Raw genomic sequence first — 21,364 nt, 5'->3', positions numbered from 1 at the left:
CAGTAGAGTGTTGGACTCCTGGTTTCGGCTTGGGTTGTGATCTTAGGATCATGGGGCTCTGCACTCAGTGGGGCTCTGCACTCAGTGGGGAGTCTGCAGGATCATGGCGCTCCGCACTCAGTGGGGCTCTGCACTCAGTGGGGAGTCTGCTTGGGATCCTCTCCCTCTGCTCCTCCCCCATGCTTGTGCTTTTGTTCACTCTCTCTCTCTCTCAAATAAATAAAAATCTCAAAAAAAAAAAAAAGATGCTAGGGGTACCTGGGTCGCTCAGTCATTAAACATCTGCCTTCAGCTCAGGTCATGATCCCAGGGTCCTGGGAGGGAGCCCCGCATCGGGCTCCTGGCTCAGCGGGAAGCCTGCTTCTCCCTCTCCACTCCCTCTGCTTGTGTTCACTCTTTCATTGTGTCTCTCTCTGTCAAATAAATAAAGAAATAAAATCTTAAAAAAAAAAATGCTTGAGTTATGTGCCCAACAGGGAAAAAATAAGCCTCAAAAAAAAGGGGAGGTGCCAGTAAATTACCTGCCAGCTAAAATGAAGCTATTGACACTCTAAAGGAAAACAACGCAATTCAGACTCTTTCAGGTCCAGCATACAGTAACAAATAATTACAAATATGAAGAAGCAGGAAAGTGTGATGTATAATCCAGAATAAAAGCTGTCACTAGACACATACCTTGAGATGATGCTGATGTGGGAATTAGCAGTTAAAAGCAGTAAAGCTCCTTAAAAGCAAGTATGGTCTTATGATGAGGAATCTCAAAAATATGGAAACTATATAAAAAAGAATCAAATGGAAATTCAAGGACTAAAAAAGTAGATCTGAAATGAAAACATTTATTGGATGGACATAAATGCAGACTAGAGTTGGCAGAAGAAAAGGTTAGTGAGTAAGTAGCCAGAACAATCAAAGTTATTTGAGGGAAAAAAAAGGTAGATAGGTGGGGGAAAAAATGAGCGGAGCCTCAGTGACCTGTGAGCAGTATCAAGCCATCTAACATACGTATAATTGGAGCTCTGAAAGGAGGGGAGAGGAAAGAAAATGTGGCAGAAAAGGTTTTTGAAAAAAATGGTTAAAAGTTTTCCAAAAGTGGTGGAAAACTTCAACCTACAAATTCAAGAAGCCTAATAAATTTAAGAATAAATCCAAAGAAAACCACACTTAGGCACAAGCAGTCAGTCTGCTGAAATTTCATGATAGAAAGAGGACCCTTGAAAGCAAAGCGATAGGGGCTCCTGGGTGGCTCAGTTGGCTACGTGGTTAAGCGTCTGACTCTTGGTTTCAGCTCAGGTCATGATCTCAGGGTCGTGAGGTTGAGCCCCCTGTGCAGCTCCACGCTCAGCAGGGAGTCACCGCCCCCCCACTCACATTCTTTCTTTCTCTCTCTCAAATAAATAAAATTAAAAAAAAAAAAAGTAAAGCAATAGGGAAGGGTGGGAGGAAGAGGGAACAGGAGGGAACTAGGAGGAATAATGGCTAACTTCTCAGGAGCAATATGAACCAGAGACAGTGGAGTAACATCTTTAAGAGAAAAGCAAAAAGAAATGTCTGTTAATCTAGAATTCTATATTCAAGCAAAAATAAAGGTGAAGTAAAGATATTTTCAGATAAATGAGAGTTGAGAATTTTATTAGAGAAGAGTTTTTGAGAAATCTTCCAGCAGACTTCCTCACAGGTCCCATTATTTGCTCATGTGCCCACACTGTGTGGCTATGCAGCAGGGAAGGCTGCAAAAACAAGGACCTGGCATTGTCATCCTTTAGACTGAGGTTTCTGTCATCAAGAAATAGATCAGGGCAAAGAGAAATCAGTTGTTGTATAGACAGCCAGCACTATTTGCCACATAGGAGTTAAATTACTTTTGTAATCGGAAAAAAAGCCAATCTGGTTTTTGGCACACACATGCGAGTAAAGTAGAAAATAAGTCACTTGTTAGGTTGGCCATTTATGGATCCTTAGAAGACTTGAGAGGAAAGCCACAGATATCACCTTGTATTCCTTCTTCATATGCATTCAGTATTCCAAACATGCTTGCCACTAGGCATAAAAAGATAATACATCTTGACCTCAGTGTGCTGAAGGGAAAAACAGGCAGCTCTCACAGGGTTTTAGTGACCACGTTCTAGGCAGCACATCCTCTTTTTCATAGAGAAAATGAATTTTCTTCAGAAACACTGGCTAGGAAGCAAGAAATGCAACTGGAATTGTCATGGGCTGTTGCAGAGTAATAGTAAGAGCAGCAGTGTTCGTGATTGTCCTTTGTTGAGGGCCAAGTGCTATCTTGAGTGTTTTCAGATCTCCCACCAGTCTGATGTGTTAAACGTCATCTTTGTCATTTTCATAAATTTGGAAACTGAGGCTTCATTTTCAAGTCCGAACTTGACTAAGGGCCTTGTATCATTAAGGGGCAAAACCAGGATTTAAATCTAGGACGGTCTGATTCTAAAACCAGTATTCTTAAACCAGATACAGGATGACTTGCATTCTTTTGATTAAAGCATATACCTTTTCAGTGGGTTGTAAGTTGATTCTCACCAGGCATTCTTGGAAGAGTTACACGTGATTTGCTTATTCCTGGTTGTTAACAGTTTTAAAAGTATTCTAATAGGGAAACCATTCACCAAAATGTAAATTGAAATTATTCGGTTACTTGCAGGAGAATGTTGACTCCGTCTATGTTTGTTGTGTTTACCTTTAATTTACTCATTTAACCTCTAGAAGACATCAAACAAGCAATTACATTTTCTGGTTATTTTATAAGCCAAAATTAGAACTAGCCACTGCCAGTTGCCTTGTGATCCTGTAGGTACTAAGTTTTCTGGCTTTGGTTTCCTCTCCTTTTGAAAGGGCAGAGAGGGTTGGGTTAAATGATCTGAGCTTCCTTACATGTCAAAATTAAGCCATACGTCACTGGTTCATTGATCTTTTGGTACTTGAATGATTTAAGTGTCTAGATACAAATATTTAATGAGCAAAGTAAGTTCACCTAAATTCAGAGACCCTTAGATTGCCCTTTTAACTCTGTAAACAGTAGCTAATTTGCATGAGGCTGAAATGATTTTCCACTTAAGTTGAAAAGTAGTTAATTGATTATTTGATTTTGACTAACCCTTTGATAAAAATTCTGAGTCTGAACTAGCAAAGGTCTTGGTGTCTACAGTGAAGGGGCGGAGGGGAATGAGCAGAATTTTCATGAAGCACTGAATCTGAGGGTGGTTGGAGGAGAAGTGGCATATATGAGGAACAAAAGTCCTTTATCATTGTGTTTTGCCATCTTGTTCATACAGAACTATTGCAGCTCATTGCAGACAGTAGTAATGCTGCATAGTGGAGACATATAGTGATAGGACCTTAGGGTCCTCTTTATTTAGCCAGCATATGGGGAAAGAGAATTAGGATAGTGCTCAGGAGGTTTTTTGAATGTTCCATGTTTGGAACTGGCACATGCCACTTGGGCTGTCATTCTTTCCGCCAAAACTCTGCCACGTGGCTACACTGTAAGGGATACTAAGGATTATATTAAACTGTGTTCTCAGAAAGAAAGGTAGTATAAGGTCCATAGAAATACAGGTATATGGAAAAAAAAGTGAGTGAAAAAAAAAGTCAAGACAATTATTAACTCTAGGAAAAACAAACAGTTGTACAAGTTGGGGAATAAAATAAAGATGGTAATGGCTAACATTTATTGTGTACTTTATACCAAGTATTATTCTAAGTCTTCACATTTCATATATTAATTTTCTTAAAAATTTTATGAGATAAATACAATTGTAATTCCCATTTTACAGACAAATGTTGATTTTGCCAACAGTGGTGATATCACTGTGTATTTATTGGGTAAATGGGATAAGGAATGAGGAGAATGGAGTGAGAGTCAAGCATCATCATAGTAGGAAATAGAAATAATGTAGAAGTAATATAATATCTAAAACTAGATCGTCAGATCAGCAGTGTACACATGCCATTTAGAAACACAGGGTGCCTGACTGGCTGAGTCAGTGGGGCATGGAACTCTTTATCTCGGGGTTGTGAGTTCAAGCCCCACATTGGATGTAGAGATTACTTAAAAATAAAATCTTAAAAAAAAAAAAAAAAAACCAAAGAAACGCAGAGGTAAATACCAGTAGAAATAACTGAAAAAGCTGAAACGCCTCAGGGTGATCAGTTTGAGTGTGGGATCTGGGATTGTCCTTTTGCTGTTGGACTGTCTAAACTATGTCGATAAAAATACATCTTGGCTAAGACAAACTGTCAAGAGAGAGCAAATGACAATGATGTGTGGGTGGTCATCATTTATATCTTATTTTCACCTAGACCAGAAATGGTTTTGTAAGTCGCTAGATGGTGAAGCTTAACACTGAAAGGGAGCTGAGGCCAGATTTCTAGACCTGGGTTTCCTCTGCACTTTCTTGGCCAAGTCACTTGACCTTTGGGCGATCATTTTCTTCAGGTGTTAATAAGAACGATGATCTCTTACTTCAGCTTCTAAAGTTCTACAGTCCTGGTGCTAAATGAATAAGTTTTTTATTTTTCAACAAGTGCTGGTGTGACTGCATCAGCTTCCGAGGTAGTTTGGATGCAGCAAAGCTGTAGAGTCCTGAGCAACACCTGGTTTTATTCTTACCTGGGATCTTGGGTAGGAGTCACTTAGCTATACAGTGTATGTAAGGATTCATATAATTGAAATCCTTGTCATCCAGTAGCTTTTTTTTTAACATGTTCAAATATAGAGAGGAGTGCGTACTTTAGAAGTTTATGTACAGTTCAATGTATTTTTACAGTGAACGTACTCTAATTACCAGTGCCCAGATCCTGGATCGAGAAACAGAACATTACCAGGGACTCCTAGAGCTAACATCAAAGTGGATTAGGTATAGGCTCTTATTTCCAAAGTTTGTCGAAGGATTCATCTTGTAATTTTCAATTCAAAACATAGTTTTCAGTTAAAAGATGAGTAAGTTCTGAGGATCGAATGTTCCACTTGGTGATTATAGTTAATAATACTATATTATATACTTGAAATTTGCTGAGAGTAGATCTTAATTGTTCTTGCCACACACATACACACAAAGGTAACTGTGAGGTGATAGATGGGTTAATTAACTTGATTGTGGCCAATATTTAATAATATATATGTCTATCAAATCATGTTGTATGCTTTAGATATATACCATTTTATTTGTCAGTTATAGTCAGTACAGCTGGGGGGAAAAAAGAACATTACCATTATCCCAGAAGTCCCTTCCAGTTGCTTCCCTCAAAGGATCACCCGCTAGCCTGACTTCTAATAGGTTAAATTTTGAACCATGTATAAATGACATGTTGTGGTTATGTATAATCATATAGACACATGTCCATTTACATATCTCGTAGGAGCCAGAAATATTTATAAATACATATACATAGACATGTATACCCGTTTATGCTTTTAAGTTTTGGTGGGGAGGGCTTGCCAGTTTTGTTTCTGGCTTTCCAAGATGACATATTTAAATTTGTTGAGATTTTCTACTGATATTCATTGTAGAATTAGTCCAAGTCCTTCTCAACTGATATTCATTATAGAATTAGTCCAAGTCCTTCTCAACTTATGATGAGATTTTCTACTGATATTCATTATAGAATTAGTCCAAGTCCTTCTCAACTGATATTCATTATAGAATTAGTCCAAGTCCTTCTCAACTGATATTCATTATAGAATTAGTCCAAGTCCTTCTCAATTTATGATGAGATTTTCTACTGATATTCATTATAGAATTAGTCCAAGTCCTTCTCAACTTATGATGAGATTTTCTACTGATATTCATTATAGAATTAGTCCAAGTCCTTCTCAACTTATGGTGGTGTTATCCTGATAAACCCGTCATAAGTTGAAAATACCATTAAGTCAAAAATCCAGTTAATATTCCTAACCTTCCAAACATCGTAGCTTAGCCTGCCTACCTTATGTGTTCAGACACTCATTTAGCACAGTCGGGCAAAGTCACCTCACGCAAAGCCTATTTTATAATGAAGTCTTGAATAATTCATATAATTCATTGAATGCTGTACTGAACGTGGAAAACAGAGTGGTCGTATGGGTGCAGAATGGCTGTAAATGTGTGGGTTGTTTACCCTTGTGATCACGTGGCTGATGGGGAGCTGGGGCTTACTGCCCCTGCCCAGCATCATGAGAGAGGATTCTACTCCATTGCCAGCCTGGGAAAATACCGGAACTCAAAGTTAGAGGTATGGTTTCTACTGAATGTATGTATTACTTTTGTACCATCATAAAGTTGGGGACCATAAGTTTGGGGCCGTTTCTATACATGCATTTATTATCCATTTCCTACTTCTAAGTACTGGCATAAAAGCATAGTTATCAAATATGAAAACTTTTGTTCTAGGTCCAGTGGCATTGCAGGGCACGGATGGTTGCAGGAGCCAATTTTTACATTGTTGGACGAGACCCTGCTGGCATGCCTCATCCAGAAACAGGGAAGGATCTGTATGAGCCAACTCATGGTGCCAAAGTGCTGACAATGGCCCCTGGCCTAATCACCTTGGAAATAGTTCCCTTTCGAGTTGCAGCTTACAACAAGAAAAAGAAGTGTATGGACTACTATGACTCTGAACAGTAAGTTTTATATTCACAGACCTGTGAAACACCTTGTGCTCTAAGCTGCTCAGCTTTACAATAACTTGAGTGATGGCAGGCTTTGTTGTACCCATTTTAGAGAAAGGTCAAACCTGGGAAACTAACTTCTCAGTATTCTAGTAGTTAGAAATAGAAATAAAAATGGAATCTGGTTTCATGGTTCATGATTACAGGAATTTTGTTGTGGAGTTTTTAAGGGCAGTGTCGACATTTCTGTGTCTGCCGTATCTACTGTGTGTTACAGAGAACGTAGAAGGAGTCTAGGGGCTTAGTGATGGTTAGGCTGGTAAGCCCAGAAAATCTAGGTAGTGAGAGAGAATTTAATATTTGTGCAATCCCTACCTAATTGCTTTATGGGTATTTAATTAAGTGTTCCCCACAATATCCTATGCTATTGTTAATATCATCCCCATTTTATAGGTCAGTAGTACAGCTGAGGCCAACAAAGTTCAAATAACTTGTGTCAGGCCGCAGAGCAGTAAACGGCAGCCCAGCAGCTGAACCCAGGCAGTGTGTCCAGAGCCTGTGCTCTTGACCGCTAAGAACGCAACTTCTTTCTTCAAAAATCTTAGGAAGGACAAAAAACTAACAGGCTTTTAGTATAGATTATCGGTAGTGTCGAACACGTATCTCTGGCCCTTCTGTGTGAATCTTCATCTCTCGACAGTATCAGTCTGAATGTAGAGTGGCGGTGTAGGGCTCTGGACTAGGAAGTTACAGGTTCTAGCCCTGTCCTCGCTTGTGACTCGAGAGTCCTGTGCCCTCTGGCCTTGTTTCTTCTCTAAAATGATGGCAGTGGATGAGTTGATTCCATCTTAGCTTGAAATCTGTACTTCTTTCCATGATCTGTAGCACTTAGTTACTTTTACATTTTAGTAGATACTTGTTGATTGTTGCTTATTTGGTCCAAATTACACCTTCTTATGTAGTACACCTTTTTTTTTTTTTAAAGTACAAATTACAATTCATGTTCAAGTAGAACAGGTATTTTTTTATTTATGTTTTCTTACATTTACTTCTACTGACAGGTACTACGTGAAAATTGACCATGGTCTAATGACCTTGAATCTGGGAGCTCTCATCCTTCCTTTTACGGTACTTTCCAGTTAATTCCGTAGTCAGGAACAGTGCTGGTCCTGACCCTGTGTCGTCATTTGGTGTGGCCCATTTTGTAATGATGGGGACAAGAAAGAAAAAGAAACCTTTATAGATCAAAACATTTTCTTGTTTCTAAAAGCAGCATAAAGTTCAGTGTCATTGAATTTCTTTGTGATAAATGATAAATTGGGTAAAGAAATACTGTTATTTACAGTGGTGTTTAAGTCTTCCCATTTAATGGTCTAAGTAATTCTGGAGAACAACAAATGCACAATTTTAGGGCGATAGCAGGCTTTTCAGAGTGGTGAACTATAGCTAAAATACAGGAAAGTCTGAGGAGTCCGTGAACAGAAGAGGCTTACGTAACTGATGCAGGCAACTCCTAACTGTACCTGGGGCTCAAGACAGGAGCTTCTAGACGGACTTTGAAGATCTGGAATGTGGCCCACATTCCAGTGCACTTCTGAACCACACCAAGAAGAATTTGCAATAATCCAGACCATTTTTACTTCTATAGAAGACCAGCATTTGCCAACACATAGAAATAGTTCTAAACTGTGATGTGTTGTGTTTTGTTTTGGCCTAAGAATATATATGTCTGTGTATGTTGTTTGTGTGTGTATGTGTGTATGAATGCGTGTGTACATGCACTTACATGCACACGGTGCAGTGTCACTGTCTTACAAACAGTGCAGCTCTAAGAGCGGCGTGCTGAGAGTTGCAAATGGGCCTTTTCTTCCAAAGGGTTGCCTCGGGAGCTTTAACAAGAGAATTTTAAGAGAGATAAAAGCAATTTTAGTAAACTTTGAAGTATATTACCACAAAAGGTGATTGAAACTGAAAATTTAAATTAAATATTAAGGAAAGTAAAAAAACAAAAAAAAACTTTCTAATACAGTCTTGTTCTTTCGTGGTTAAATTATGTAGGGCCACCGCTGGAGATTCTGATTCACTTATTCCAGGGAGAGGCCTACACACCGGCAGTTCTTTTGAAAGCTCCCCAGCCAGGAACCCTTGAAGGAGGGTAGCATTGCCTTCCACACGTCTGTAGCACAGTGTCCGAGATGGAACACTGGGCTGGGAAACCTTTTACTTCTCATCCAGCGTGCAGCTGATCTGTTTAGTTTGTGTACAAGATGTTACGAACATCATCTTTTTCTGAAAGTAGTGATTAGTTACAGAGTGAGGAGAGAGAAATAGAATCATTCTGCTGGTGGCTCAGTAGTTAAAACTTAGGTGAGTTTCCATGCTGATGAGTCAAGGAGACAAAACTAACTAGAGTTGGGCTTTTCTTTTACAGTCGTTCTGATGTCTCATGACGGTGGTTTCTCTGCATGCGTGATCAGGTGACTCAGTCACCCTAGGACCCAGAACCATTGGTGTGCAGTTGACTGATGCGCTGGGAAGCCCTTGATAGCTTTCATGTTTTGTTAATCTGTGTAGTGTTGCTTTAAGTCCCTCTTTCATCATTCAAAAGCTAAGTCATCACATCAGTTCTCGTAAGATTTTCCAGTGAGGAATTCTCTGTTAGTTGCGTGAGTGGCTCATTTTCTTGGAATGAGTTACCAAATCTTAATAAATTGTAACTTGGGAAGCCTTAAAACTGCCTTAGTTTTCTAATTTTTTATATTTGTGTTCAGATATAATTAAGTTGATGGGAATATGTTGGAAAGTGATTAAAATTTTGTGGAAAGGCGATAGTCTTTGATGTAGTGAGAAAACACAGTTATTAATTATGCACATATGAGGTTGTCTTAGATTTGATTAATGGATGTTATTCAATGCCAGCTTTTATGTAATTAATGATTTTGTAGCTTTTGATTTGATTAAATACTAGTGTAAGACACGGCTTAGGGAGAAAAAAAACAAACTGAAGATTTCAAGCAAGATATTGATAGAAATTGTGATAAAAATCATCTGTTTTTACTTAGAAAGTTAAGTAGGTTCATGTTCGCTATAATAGTGACTCAAGGAAATTTAGTTTTAGGACTACGAGATTAAACCCCATTCTTCCAGATACTACAAACAAACTTTGAGAGAATTCAGTTATTTGTAATGTTTTCTCCTTTATGCAGTAAATCTTTGGGTAGAAAAATGCAAAATTACGGTTCAGATTATTGAACTAGCGACTCAACAAGAAGCACACATGAGTGAGAGCGCCTTGTGGAAGTGGGTAAATGAAGGGACAGGTGGATTAGAGTGTGTGAGTTCCGGTTATTGTCACATCAGTAGAGTATTTTCACAGTTTTAATGCTGGAGTAGATCTTATTACCAGTGTCATTTAAAAAAATACTTTAATTGTAGGCATCTGTCAAGGCTTTTTCGTATAGCCTTTCCTTGTTTTATATACTTTCCACAGGAAAGCTCATCTTTTCTAGTGGTTTCTGGGTGATGACTCTTAAAGCTATACTTCAGTGTTTCCAAGTTGCTAATTTGTTAGCTTTGTAATGCTGCATAACACATGACCACAAATTTAGTGGCTTACAACAGTACTACTTATTATCTTACAGTTCTTTAGGTCAGAAGTCTGGGTGGACTACACTGGATTCTCTGGCCAGGCTGGGCTCTTAATCTGAAAGTTCTGGAAAGGATCCACTTCCAAGATGACCCTGTTTGGCAGAATTCAATTCCTTGCAGCTGTGGGGCTGAAGTCCCCATCTTTTTTTTTTTAAGATTTTATTTATTTGACAGAGAGATAGCCAGCAAGAGAGGGAACACAAGCAGGGGGAGTGGGAGAGGAAGAAGCAGGCTTCCTGCTGAGCAGGGAGCCCGATGGCGGGGCTTGATCCCAGGGACCTGGGAGCACGCCCTGAGCCGAAGGCAGACGCTTAACAACTGAGCCACCCAGGCGCCCCTGAAGTACCCATCTTCTTACTGGCTGTTGGCTAAGGATTGCTCTCTGCTCCTCTAAGCCACTTTAGGTCCTTTCTTGTGGACACCTCCATCCCATCAATAGAACCTCTTCATGGTGAATTCTTCTGATACTTCACATCTCCCTGACTTTCCTTTCTGCTATCAGCTGAGAAAAGTCTTTGCTTTCAAAGGGCTTCAGCAATTAGGTTAGACGCACTCAGATAATTTCACTATTTTAGATCATTTGATTGTGTGACTCATTGCATCTGCAAAATCCTTTTTGCCGTACAGATGACCTATAGTGGTAGTAACATTTGTCTTCATTCTTTCATAGACCCTTCTTCGGAAAACATTCTAGAGAAGTGAGAAGCTTATGTTTTCTAGAAGTAAAATATATATATTTTTTCTCCTATGGTTAATATTAGGAATAAGAGGTAGGGTATCCTAAGGAGATGCTGTGGTATTTTCATTTTAAAACCCAGTAGTACTCATGTCCTGCTTTTAACCAGTTGTAACATCTGAAAGAGGGGCAAGGGGAGAAGGCCATGCATTGAAGGGTAACCAACAATGTAAGGGTCCCAGTCAGAACTCTGCTGTGCTGGAATAGATTATATGGAAGATTTTTTTTTTTTTTTAATGCCAGGAACGCCAAAGTAGCCTTGAACCAAAAAAGGCCAAAGATCTGCTCCTTCTGTCTACCCCAAAGCCCTGACCAATTTTGACTACTCTTATGAGATCAATGGACGTAACTATAAATACTAGAGAAAAAGTAGAAAAAGCAAATGGGACAGTTCTCAGGAAAATATTTCCCTTAGTCCTTAGAGTAGAGTATTCTGGGTCTCCCACTAGAGCAATGCAAGGTGCTCTTAATAGCCCAGCCTGGTGGAAGGAAAATGGGCCTCAGTCATGTGTGTTGCTCTTTCAAACCTTTGTTCCTAGGAAGTTGCTGCTTTCTGGGTGAGTGCAGCACCCTGATTTTGGTGCATTTTTGGAAGTAACAAATGAATAGGATGAGTTTCCCCAGTGGTCAGCCAATTAAAAAAATAACCAAACACATATTTAAAAAAAAAAAATTATGAAAGCATTTAAAAGGAGAAAAGAAAAACCCCAACAAAATTAACAATTTAAAAATAACACTCATGCCATCACCAATTTTTTTCTGTGCTTCGATTTTATTCTTTTACTATACATTCATTTAACGTAGTTGAGTTTATAACGGAATTTTTCTATCCTGCTTTTAATTATTGACTTTTCATGAGCGTCTTTTCACGGTCTTAGACGCTCTCTGTACACATTCAGCGGCTCCCTCGTGTTCATTCTGGAGCCGCGCTGTGCCGCCAGTCCCGGTGGTTGTGTGGCCAGCATAGCACTGAGGAGGCAGTGGTGAAGGCCTCTCCGTGCTGCAGAGCGAGGCTGGCCGAGAGGCTTCCTCACAGCTCACTCGTGTCCTCAGGTAGCATGTGCTCGCCGTACCGAGGCCCACCTCTTGCAGCCCTTGTCCAGCACACGTGGATGATAGTGTTTCCGCATCTGGACCTTCAAATGCTGCGCTGCTGAGGCCTGGCTGTGATCTCCCCTCGACTGTAGAGCCGTGCTGTGTCATCACTGATCTCGCTGACTGCAAAGAGTTCCAGGAGGAAAGAGCCACAAGTATTGTGTTTGGTGTCTTGAATTTTTCCCCCCATCTGCTTTTCTTTTTCCTGTGACTTTGGGATCTTCTCATTTTTCTTATGTTTTCTGCCCTTTTGGAGGTAGGACTGGGATTTCCTTATTATAACAATATCAGATCAGTTTCTTTCTTAACAACGTGCTGTTTAGCAGGCTTTCTTAATCTTGGCATTATTGACACATGGGGCCAGATAATTGGTTGGTTGGGTGGGTGGGGAGTCCGGTGCATCCTAGGGTGTTTGCCTTGGGGAAGGGGACGTGAGGTTGCTCACCTTTGTTAAGAATCAGAAGTTTGTAACAACATTGGCTTATTTGGGTACTTATTTTCTTTTTAATTATTTCATCATTAGTCACAACTCCAAAATATGCTTTTTTTTTTTTTTTAAATAAATCTCTCCAGACTTTTTGCTTTCATATTTGGGGCTGATCTAGATGTTTTGATATTGATAGAAGTCTTGGTTTCTAAATGAGGATAGTCCATGTGGCTCAAAAGTAGAAAGCAAATCACAAGACAAAGAAATCCTGGTGAGAAATACAAAGGAAGTTATTTAATATGGTCAAAGCAATGTCCTTATCATCTAACAATGTCCTGGGTTTACCTAATTTTCTGGTTAACTCATGGATGCTTAAGCTGTTTGGGTCACTAATTTTGAAAAACCCTTTGAAAATGTATTATTTCTCCTTCTATAACCTCCGGTAAGTAAGTAGCCTGTATACTGGAAGCAGGACCCGGGGACATCCTTGTGCTGCTCAGAAGAGGCCAGGGCAGTCTGCTGAGAGGAAGTTTTCACACAACCACAGTTCAGCCACGTGCCTCATACCAGACAATTTTATGGGGGTGATGGCACCTGAGAGCGTCTGGGTTTAGCTTTCTGAGAATTGGAGTCCGCTGTTGAGTAATCAGAGGCTTCTCTCAGGAGCAGGTGAAAATGGATATGCTTTTCTTCCCGTTGAAAACACAGAAGCCCCATTTTGCCCATTAAGATGTTTTTGGATCCTTTTGAAACCTGTCCGTTGGCACTCAGTTAAAGACCTCCATTCGTCCACACTGTGGTAGATTACAGGTTTCATGACCCTGTTTGGTAATGAAAATTGAGTTGACTTCAGTACACTTTTTAGGACAGTCCTGGAAATCTCTTATTTGACTGAATGTCTGTTAGGAGCTGTAATCTAGCTTTTACTTATGAGATTGGGGTGCTGGGAGGAAAACATCATGAATTACGGATTTTGGTAAGTAGGTTGTAGATAATTATATTTTTTGTGTATTTCAGTTCGCTTTTGGTTTGAAACTAAAAATTGTTAAATTTGTCATGTATTATGCTAGCTGGTGCTTTTTAGTTCCTGGAAAGAAAGCCATAAGTAACTGTTTATCTGGTTTGAAGAGATGATTTTTGCCTAAGAATTCTTAGTGTTTTGATCTACACAGAATCATAGATGAGCTGCTTTCAAGTTGGACGAAAAGTAGACCCAAAATAGTTCTTAGATTCACTTATAAGTTACCACTATTATTTTTAGTTCCATCAGAGAAGAAATTCCCCATTGCTTCTCTGCGTATCGTCCAGTTAGCATTTTTTAAAAGGCCAATCTAATTGAATATGAACCTTCAAAAGATACAGTTGATAGGCCATCTGCTGACCCCTACTCTTGTCCATTTTAGCAACTCGTGCTGGTGGCTCTGATGGCCACATCTGTGGCCTAAGAGACAGCAGATGGTTGTAAAAATTTAAAATCTTCAACAAATGGCCAAGAGTCATTGTACTTTGGAGTTAGTCAAGATGCTGGCCACATGTAGTTAGTACATCCCACGTGGGACAAGATGCTGGTCCATCCCGCAGGGTCCCATGTAGCTTGCTAGATGTGCTTTTTTCCCCTCCCTGCCATTCGAACCCCTTTCTTTCTTGAAGAGCTGTGGATTGTAAGAATCTATGACCAGATGGTTTTGAGAAGGAAAAAAATCCAACATATTTGTGTGTGCTTTTTTCAGGTGCCGCAGGAGATTGGTTACCTAGTGTAATTAGATGGCTTATTAGGATCCTAGGCTTTGTAGTGAAAGCCTCGGGTTCATTTATTTAGTAGCCTTTTCGGCTTCTCGCAGATCCCTGATTACTCACAGGTAAAGTGGAAAGCTAGTTTTAGATTACCCCCCCAATGTCTGAGTTTTTACTTGATTTAATTATTTCTGTAAGATGAAGTCTAATTAAGGATGAACTCTGAAAAATACGATTTGATTATGGATAATGTGACTCTTGTGCCAAGTCTTTGCACCTGACTTCTGATAAAAAGTAAAATCCTTCTGTGACAGTACGAGTATGAGGAGGAGGAAAAGAAATGTGTTTTCTGTAGCCAGGGTGGAGTGGAACCACCACCATGTGGGAACAGAAACTCCCATTTCATGTGATGAAGAAATGTTTGTGGCATGCAGGGCAGATGGAGTGTGAAATAGCATCAGGAAAAGAGGTACCCAGGGACCTTGGTTTTAAAATGCAATTTCAGAAGGAATGCAAGCAAACTTCTGGATTCCAGACAGTTTGGCATTGTGGGGGAAAGAAAGGGCTATAATTGGTCTGGCTTTTTTCCTTTCATCAAATAGTCAGGACAGAGTCATCCCGCAAGCTGTGCTCTCACTTCTTTCTCTTTGCCTTCAGGAATGAGCGCTTGATGCATGGGACACAAGATTTCCTTTGTTGAAACCAAACTTTAAATTTACATGGTCATAAAGCTCTAGGGTCATAATTTTCCTCAGCGAAGCCTACTTAGGGTGCTGATCAGTGAGCCTCCGGAGTTAAACAAGCTGATCGTATATCGGGTTGGCGTGAGGGTGTGTGGATACAGTTGGGTAGCTCTGTGGACTGCTCTACCCTCTTGGCTTCCTCTCTGACCTGGGCTTTGCTAAATAAGCCTGCTGCTCAGGGGTAACTTGGCCGGCCAGCAGACAGAGTCAGCAGTGTTGGTGGATTCTATTATTTGTCCATTCCCACACAACTGCTTGTTACCCCTGAAAGCAGCCTTCACATCTTTATTGAGAAGGTTGAGGCCATCCTGCAGTTAACTGCCTCATCTTTTTCTAAGCCCACATCACCACTGTTTCTTCTTTCCTTCATTCCTCATGCTCCTTCTTGTCAAAGCCCCCCTTCCTGTGCCCTTCATGCCAGACTTCCTTCTCCATCTTTCATTTCTCTCCTGGCTTTCATCCTCCTCCCTTTTCTCAGTCTTGCCATTTATTTTTTTCCCACCCGTATACTTGTTAACCCCTCCCCCCTTTTCCTTTAAAAAAAATCTCGTCTTTTTCCTACTCTGTATCTCTGCCAATTTACTACTCTATCTCTTTTCTTCACCATCTACTAAAACTCTTCAGTTAAGATTTAAATTCTGATTTGTAAGTCCAGTAGGGTTTTTTTCCTCGTGGTCATTTTTCTCAGCCTCTCTGTGGCCTTTAACACTTTAGAATTTCTCTTCTTCTGTGACCGCCATTTCATCTTGGCTTTCCTTCTACTCCTTTCACAAATGCTTTTCCTTTTGCTAAGTTGTTTTTCTTTGGAGAGCTTACCCGTTTTCTCCAACTCAGTTTTCATTTTAGTGTTGATAAATTTACAGATTGTTTCTAACCCCAACCTTAATGTTTTGAAATCTCCTCTCACAGTCTTGCTTCCTTGCTAGGCCCATCTCACATACATTAAATTTCTTTTTCTCCCCTGAGGTTGTCATTTGTATAAGAGAAAGACGTTGGCTTGCTTCCCGTGTCAGCTGTGGTAACCAGCCGTCTGCGCGGGCGCGTGCGTTAGAGAAGATGTCGCTTGTCTTACACATTGAACAGATGATAGAAGTGAGAGATAGCCCCTAGGTTGGAACTGTTTGGATCCATCTTTTAAGCAGTGTCTGTTAACCTTTCGTTTTTATTGATCATCACTGAAAATTTATATAGACATTTAAAAGAGGTTTTGCCTAAGCAGATGAGAGCTGTTGAAATGTTGAGCTGAATGCATGTGTCTCTCCCTGTCTTTTTAGTAGTTGAGGGACTAGGAAGAGCAGGCAGGGTGACTAGGGAAGATGTTGCGTGCCTGAATTTAAGTAGTGGTCTTCTGCTTGATGGTAAGAGACGATTTTCCCGTGACTGATGAAATGAGTCACCCTCTTCTGTATTGCTATCCTCCATGTGGAGTATTCCAGAATAAAGTGTTTAGATGTGTTTCAAAGGGTGTTGGGGCTTTCACTAAAGTCTGGGTATCTCACTGGCAAGTGGGGCCAACAGTGAATCAGAAGAGGTGGAGCTTGATTCAGGACCAAGAGTCGTGTTTTTCTTAGGAACTAACAGTTGTGGTCAGGCAGGGGGCCAGGCCAGACGAAAGAGGGACACAGAGCCTGGTGGTAAGACCACCAGTGGCACGGTTTAGAAGCCCCGTGAGCAGTGGGGTCGTTAAGCACACAGACAAAATCAGAAAAGCAGGAAGACCAGAAACGGGTACACAGTTTGGATCATGAGGAAATCACAATACTTGGCCTTTCTTGGTCTGGAGCCCACAGGTGGAGAGCTCCTAGGTGGATAAATGAACCCGGTTAGGAAGGTTGTATGTGGGTTCCCCTGCCAAAAGTGGAGGTCAGCAAGGTCCTTCTGAAGGTCACGAAGAACTCGCTAGTGTGAGTAATCTAGATTTAGATAAAAGGGAATGTACCAGTAGCTCAGATTCGGCACAGCAATCAGAAACCCTGCATTCCCCTTTATGTGCCAGAAGATGGAGAGTAGTGACTCATTTAAGACTATTCGTGGTTCTGTATTGAACCAGTAGAATTTGTGTATAAATATACCTTTTCATTCTTTTATATTTCACCAAATATTTATTGAGTTCCTGATACGAAAGCTGGTAAAGTACCTGATTACTGGTTAGTAAATATTTCTGTGTTCCTAGTACCATTCAGATGTACTCTTTGCTGTTAATTAATGCCAGCTGTGTAAGTGTGAATTAATAGCTGTTACAACTACTGTGAGACCAGAATAGGAAGCATAATGCTACTGCAGCACCTTATTTATCTGCTTTTCCCCCAGGGGGGTATTCCAAGTGATTGAGGTTTCAGGTTAATTTAAGGTTCAATTTTTAAAAATTATTTAAAATCACTTTGGGTAGAGATTTTTTAAAATGAACTTTTACTCATCATAAAAATTACTGATATTTGATATTTTTTATTTGATTTTGATATTGATAATTGATAAAAATCATGGTAGAAAACATGAGCAAAATTAAAAGCATTTGTGATAATACTGTATAGAAATAACCACTATTAATATTTGGGTATATTTCTTTATAGTGTTCTCTCCACACTGTATTTTAACAAAATTGCATCTGTATTGCACATTAAGTTTTATGTCCTCATTATTTTACTCAGCTCGGTACCATAATTTATTTAGAACCTTCAACCCCCAGGTCATTGACAATATTTTCCTATCCCAGAACAACTTTCAGATAGCTACCTTTGTGCATAACGTTCGTGTGCATCTGGTTATTTCCTTAATGTACATTCCTGGCAGTGTGATTATTAGTTAAAAAAACATACTTGGCATCTCCCGAGAAGCATGTGGCAGTTTATGATTTATGATCCCCAGGTTAACTCCACAAAGAATGAAGTGGGGAGGGAACATACCTCTCCTAATGAGGAGTAAACACAGCCTGTGATCTGGTAACCCTAAGGGATCCAGAGCTCTTGCTGGGTCCTGGTCTGCTATGTAGGTTGGTTCTCCTTGTTGGAGGGAGGAGGGTGAAATGACTAATAGACAGTAGGTGCCATAGCCGTAGGTGCTCAGTGCTTCGTGGTTTAAGGGCCTTTGTGTGTTTTTTAATACAAGAAGATGAGAAGAACTAACATCACTTTTATGGTATCTTATCAGTGGGATAGTATCCATTATTGCTACGTAACTTGCTTTTGCTATAAAACAATTATAGTTTTTCTCTTAATGTCCCATTATGCATTTAACCTTTCAGATTTCAACTTCCTAAAAAGTTTCCAATCTGTGGTAGCTAAATTGGATTTAATATTTTCTTGTTTTTGTAAATTTCTAGTTCCAAATGAGTAGTTGGCATGGCCTGGGGAGGAGGAAGTAGGGGGAAGAGGTGGGTATGGCTATAAAAGGGCAAGTCAGGGGATGGTCATGGTTTTGGAACTGTTAATGCATCTTGACTATGGTGGATACGTGAACCTACACATATGATAAATTGTATAGAACTAAATAGGCAGAGCCCGGGTAGAACTAGGGAAATCTGAATCAGATTGGTAGATTGTGTCCATACAGAAAACCTGACTGTGATACTGTGTTCTACTTCTGCAAGATACTACCATTGGGGAAACTGGGTTAAGGGCACAGGAGCTCTTGCTGTATTATTTCTTACAATTGCATGTGAATATACAGTGATGTCAGTAAAAATTTCAATTAAAATTTGTTTCCTGGTTCAAAAAATGGGTCATTTTTGAGAGCATGGTGTTTCTTTGTTCAGTGGCAAATCTGAAATCAGCTTGATCATTCATTTTACAATTACTATGTTTTATCCAGATTTTTTTTCCATTAAGCTTCATGAACAGAAGAACAAAAGCTTTTTAAAATTTCATTATCACTAAGATTCTAAAAATGGGAAACCATTTTCTTTCTTTTTCTGTTTTTTCCCCTCTTTCAGCCACGAAGACTTTGAATTTATTTCAGGAACACGAATGCGCAAACTTGCTCGAGAAGGCCAGAAACCTCCAGAAGGTTTCATGGCTCCCAAAGCCTGGACTGTGCTGATGGAATACTACAAATCCTTGGAGAAAGCTTAAGCTGTTAACCCAGTCACTCCACCTTTGACACTTCACTGAGTAACAAGAGGGGACCATGTAATTACTGTTGGCATTTCTTTGTGGTGGTGTCTGTCCGGATATACTTCCTAAAAACAGACCGCTTTCCTTAACTAGCGTCAGTTTTGGTCTGCCTTACGAGTTTTGTTTTGAAATAGTGTAACACTCTGCTGGTTTTAATGTATCTTTTCCACTTATTATAGTTAATATTCCTACAGTACAGTTTTAAAATCTTGTCTTTTTATATTATATTTATGCTTCTGTCTTATGATTTTTTCAAGCTGTTGTATTAGTTGTAACCAATAGTATACATATTGAATCTCATTTTTCATCCCTTGACGAAAGAAAAAAAATCCTCTAAACAATAAACTTGGCTAGACTTTGTTTTGGGAATTTTACAAGACATCTGTAGCAATTAGATTTTCTTTTTCTACATTGAAAATATAAACTGCTTTCTTCTTTCCTCCCAATAAGCTATTGATCTTTCAGCCGTTATAATCTATCTGTTCTTATGATCTGTGTAAGCCCTGAATGAACTTTCCTTATTCAGTAACATTAAACTTTTTGGCTTCTTATTTATGTGATATTTTTTGTTTTGTTTACATGTAACCTTTCCTTCTTGAGAAATGTTTCTGATGGAGGAGGGAAAATACAGGTACCTTTCATTACTGGAATCTAACAGTTAGTTCCTACACTGTGTTTCATAGTGAATTTTTATGTGGGGAAATGATAGTGCATTCTCAGTCTATCCAAAAACTCAAACCGGTTACCCAAATATCTCTCATATTCTTAAACACCTAAGGTGGTGGTACTAGTAATAGAGACCTGATGGAGGGAGCTAGGGGGATGACAGTCCGTTTGGGGATGGGGTGGCGTTATCAAGTTTGCTCTTGTAGAATATCTTCAAGTAGACTATTCAGGGGGATGTTTATTTAGGAGATGGATATATAACTTTGCTTGGAATGCCAGCTTTTTTTTTTTTTTTTTTCTTAAAGTAGCGTGTAGCCCAGTGCAGGACTTGAACTCATGACCCGGAAATCAAGACCTTTGCTGAGATCAAGAGCCAGACACCTAACTGACTGAGTCACGAGGCACCCCTTTTTATTCTTTATTTTTTTAAGTAGGCTCCACAACTAACATGGAATCCGACAAGGACTTGAACTCATGACTCTGAGATCAAGACCTGGGCCGAGGTAAAAAATTGGACATTTAACCGATTGAGCCACCCAGGCACCCCTGGGATGCCAGCAGTTTTGATTTGTAATCATACTTTCTATGAAATAATCATGATCTGGTCTTAAAAATTTAGCATTAAAAAGAGATGGCAGAGTATACATGGAGATAGTATATTGTCATTAAGGTGAATGGGAATAAAATACCCCTAAGGTAGAGAAATAGGAGGGAAAATGCAAAAAAAAGTAAAAATTGATTACACAGGGATTCAGTTAGTGAGAAATGTGATAAATAGAATGGAGACTATGAGTAGATACTTTCTAGTGGATAGGTTTATTCACTAGTGGATACTGAATAGAAATATTCGTTAGCAGATAATGGAGAGTATATGGATGGATATGTTTATGGGAACAGTTAGAGGCGACAATTGATATGTTTTGGGTGCCACATTATCTAGATCTCTTTCTTGAGGGAGAGCTCCTTTCGATAAGTCTACAAAGGTGGAAGGGCACCGTAGGTTTTCCCTCTCCAACCACAAACAGCTAAGGTATAGCATAGCACCTTGGCTAATTCAGAAACCCCTGCCTAAAATGTTGAATGTGTAGGAGGTGATGCCAAGATAATAGAGACCAAAGGAGTCATGGTTTCGTGGTGGCAGTGGTAGAGTTGAGATTCTGGGGGCTGTTAGTGTCATGTGGAAGGAGAACCCCCGGGGATGGGCTCTCCTGTGCAGAAGCAGTAGCCCACCTGCAATATTCCAGTGGTGTGACCTCGGGTGAGTCCTCCATACCGGCCCCCTTTCATTCCTGACCATTTCCTAAGCCTCATTCTCTTGCATTTTCCATCAGTTCTGTAAGATACCCAATAGCCTTCCTATAAATTCCTTTGCTGCCAAAATTATCTGGAGTTTCTGTTGTTTGCCACCAAGAACCCTGATTATAATATAAGCATGTGAGGAAAAAAATGTGTATTTCATGTAAAAAGCTTGATACTGTTAAATTTCAGCAGCATATTTTAAGAGTTAAGAATATAGAAGAAAACATTTTTTTAAAAAATACTTGGCACTTCAAAAACTGTCCTTTCAAAACTACAAAAATGTACTCAAAAAATCAAGATGAAAAC

At 39.6% G+C, this 21,364-nt stretch overlaps 1 protein-coding gene across 1 annotated transcript in view; it reads left to right on the top strand.

Moving 5' to 3' along the window:
* Positions 1-19,644, top strand: part of PAPSS1 (3'-phosphoadenosine 5'-phosphosulfate synthase 1) — a 95,827-nt gene extending 76,183 nt beyond the window's left edge. The window contains exons 11-12 of the mRNA XM_026499139.4: positions 6,384-6,613; positions 18,913-19,644. Of these exons, the coding sequence (XP_026354924.1) occupies positions 6,384-6,613; positions 18,913-19,051 (369 nt within the window). The 3' untranslated portion in view covers positions 19,052-19,644. The remainder of the gene's footprint in view (positions 1-6,383; positions 6,614-18,912) is intronic.
* The last annotated feature ends 1,720 nt before the right edge of the window (positions 19,645-21,364 follow it).

The sequence above is a fragment of the Ursus arctos genome, unplaced genomic scaffold (genome assembly GCF_023065955.2).
Source record: "Ursus arctos isolate Adak ecotype North America unplaced genomic scaffold, UrsArc2.0 scaffold_11, whole genome shotgun sequence".
NCBI classification, from domain to species: Eukaryota; Metazoa; Chordata; class Mammalia; order Carnivora; family Ursidae; genus Ursus; species Ursus arctos.
This window is presented reverse-complemented; position numbering and strand designations above follow the sequence as displayed.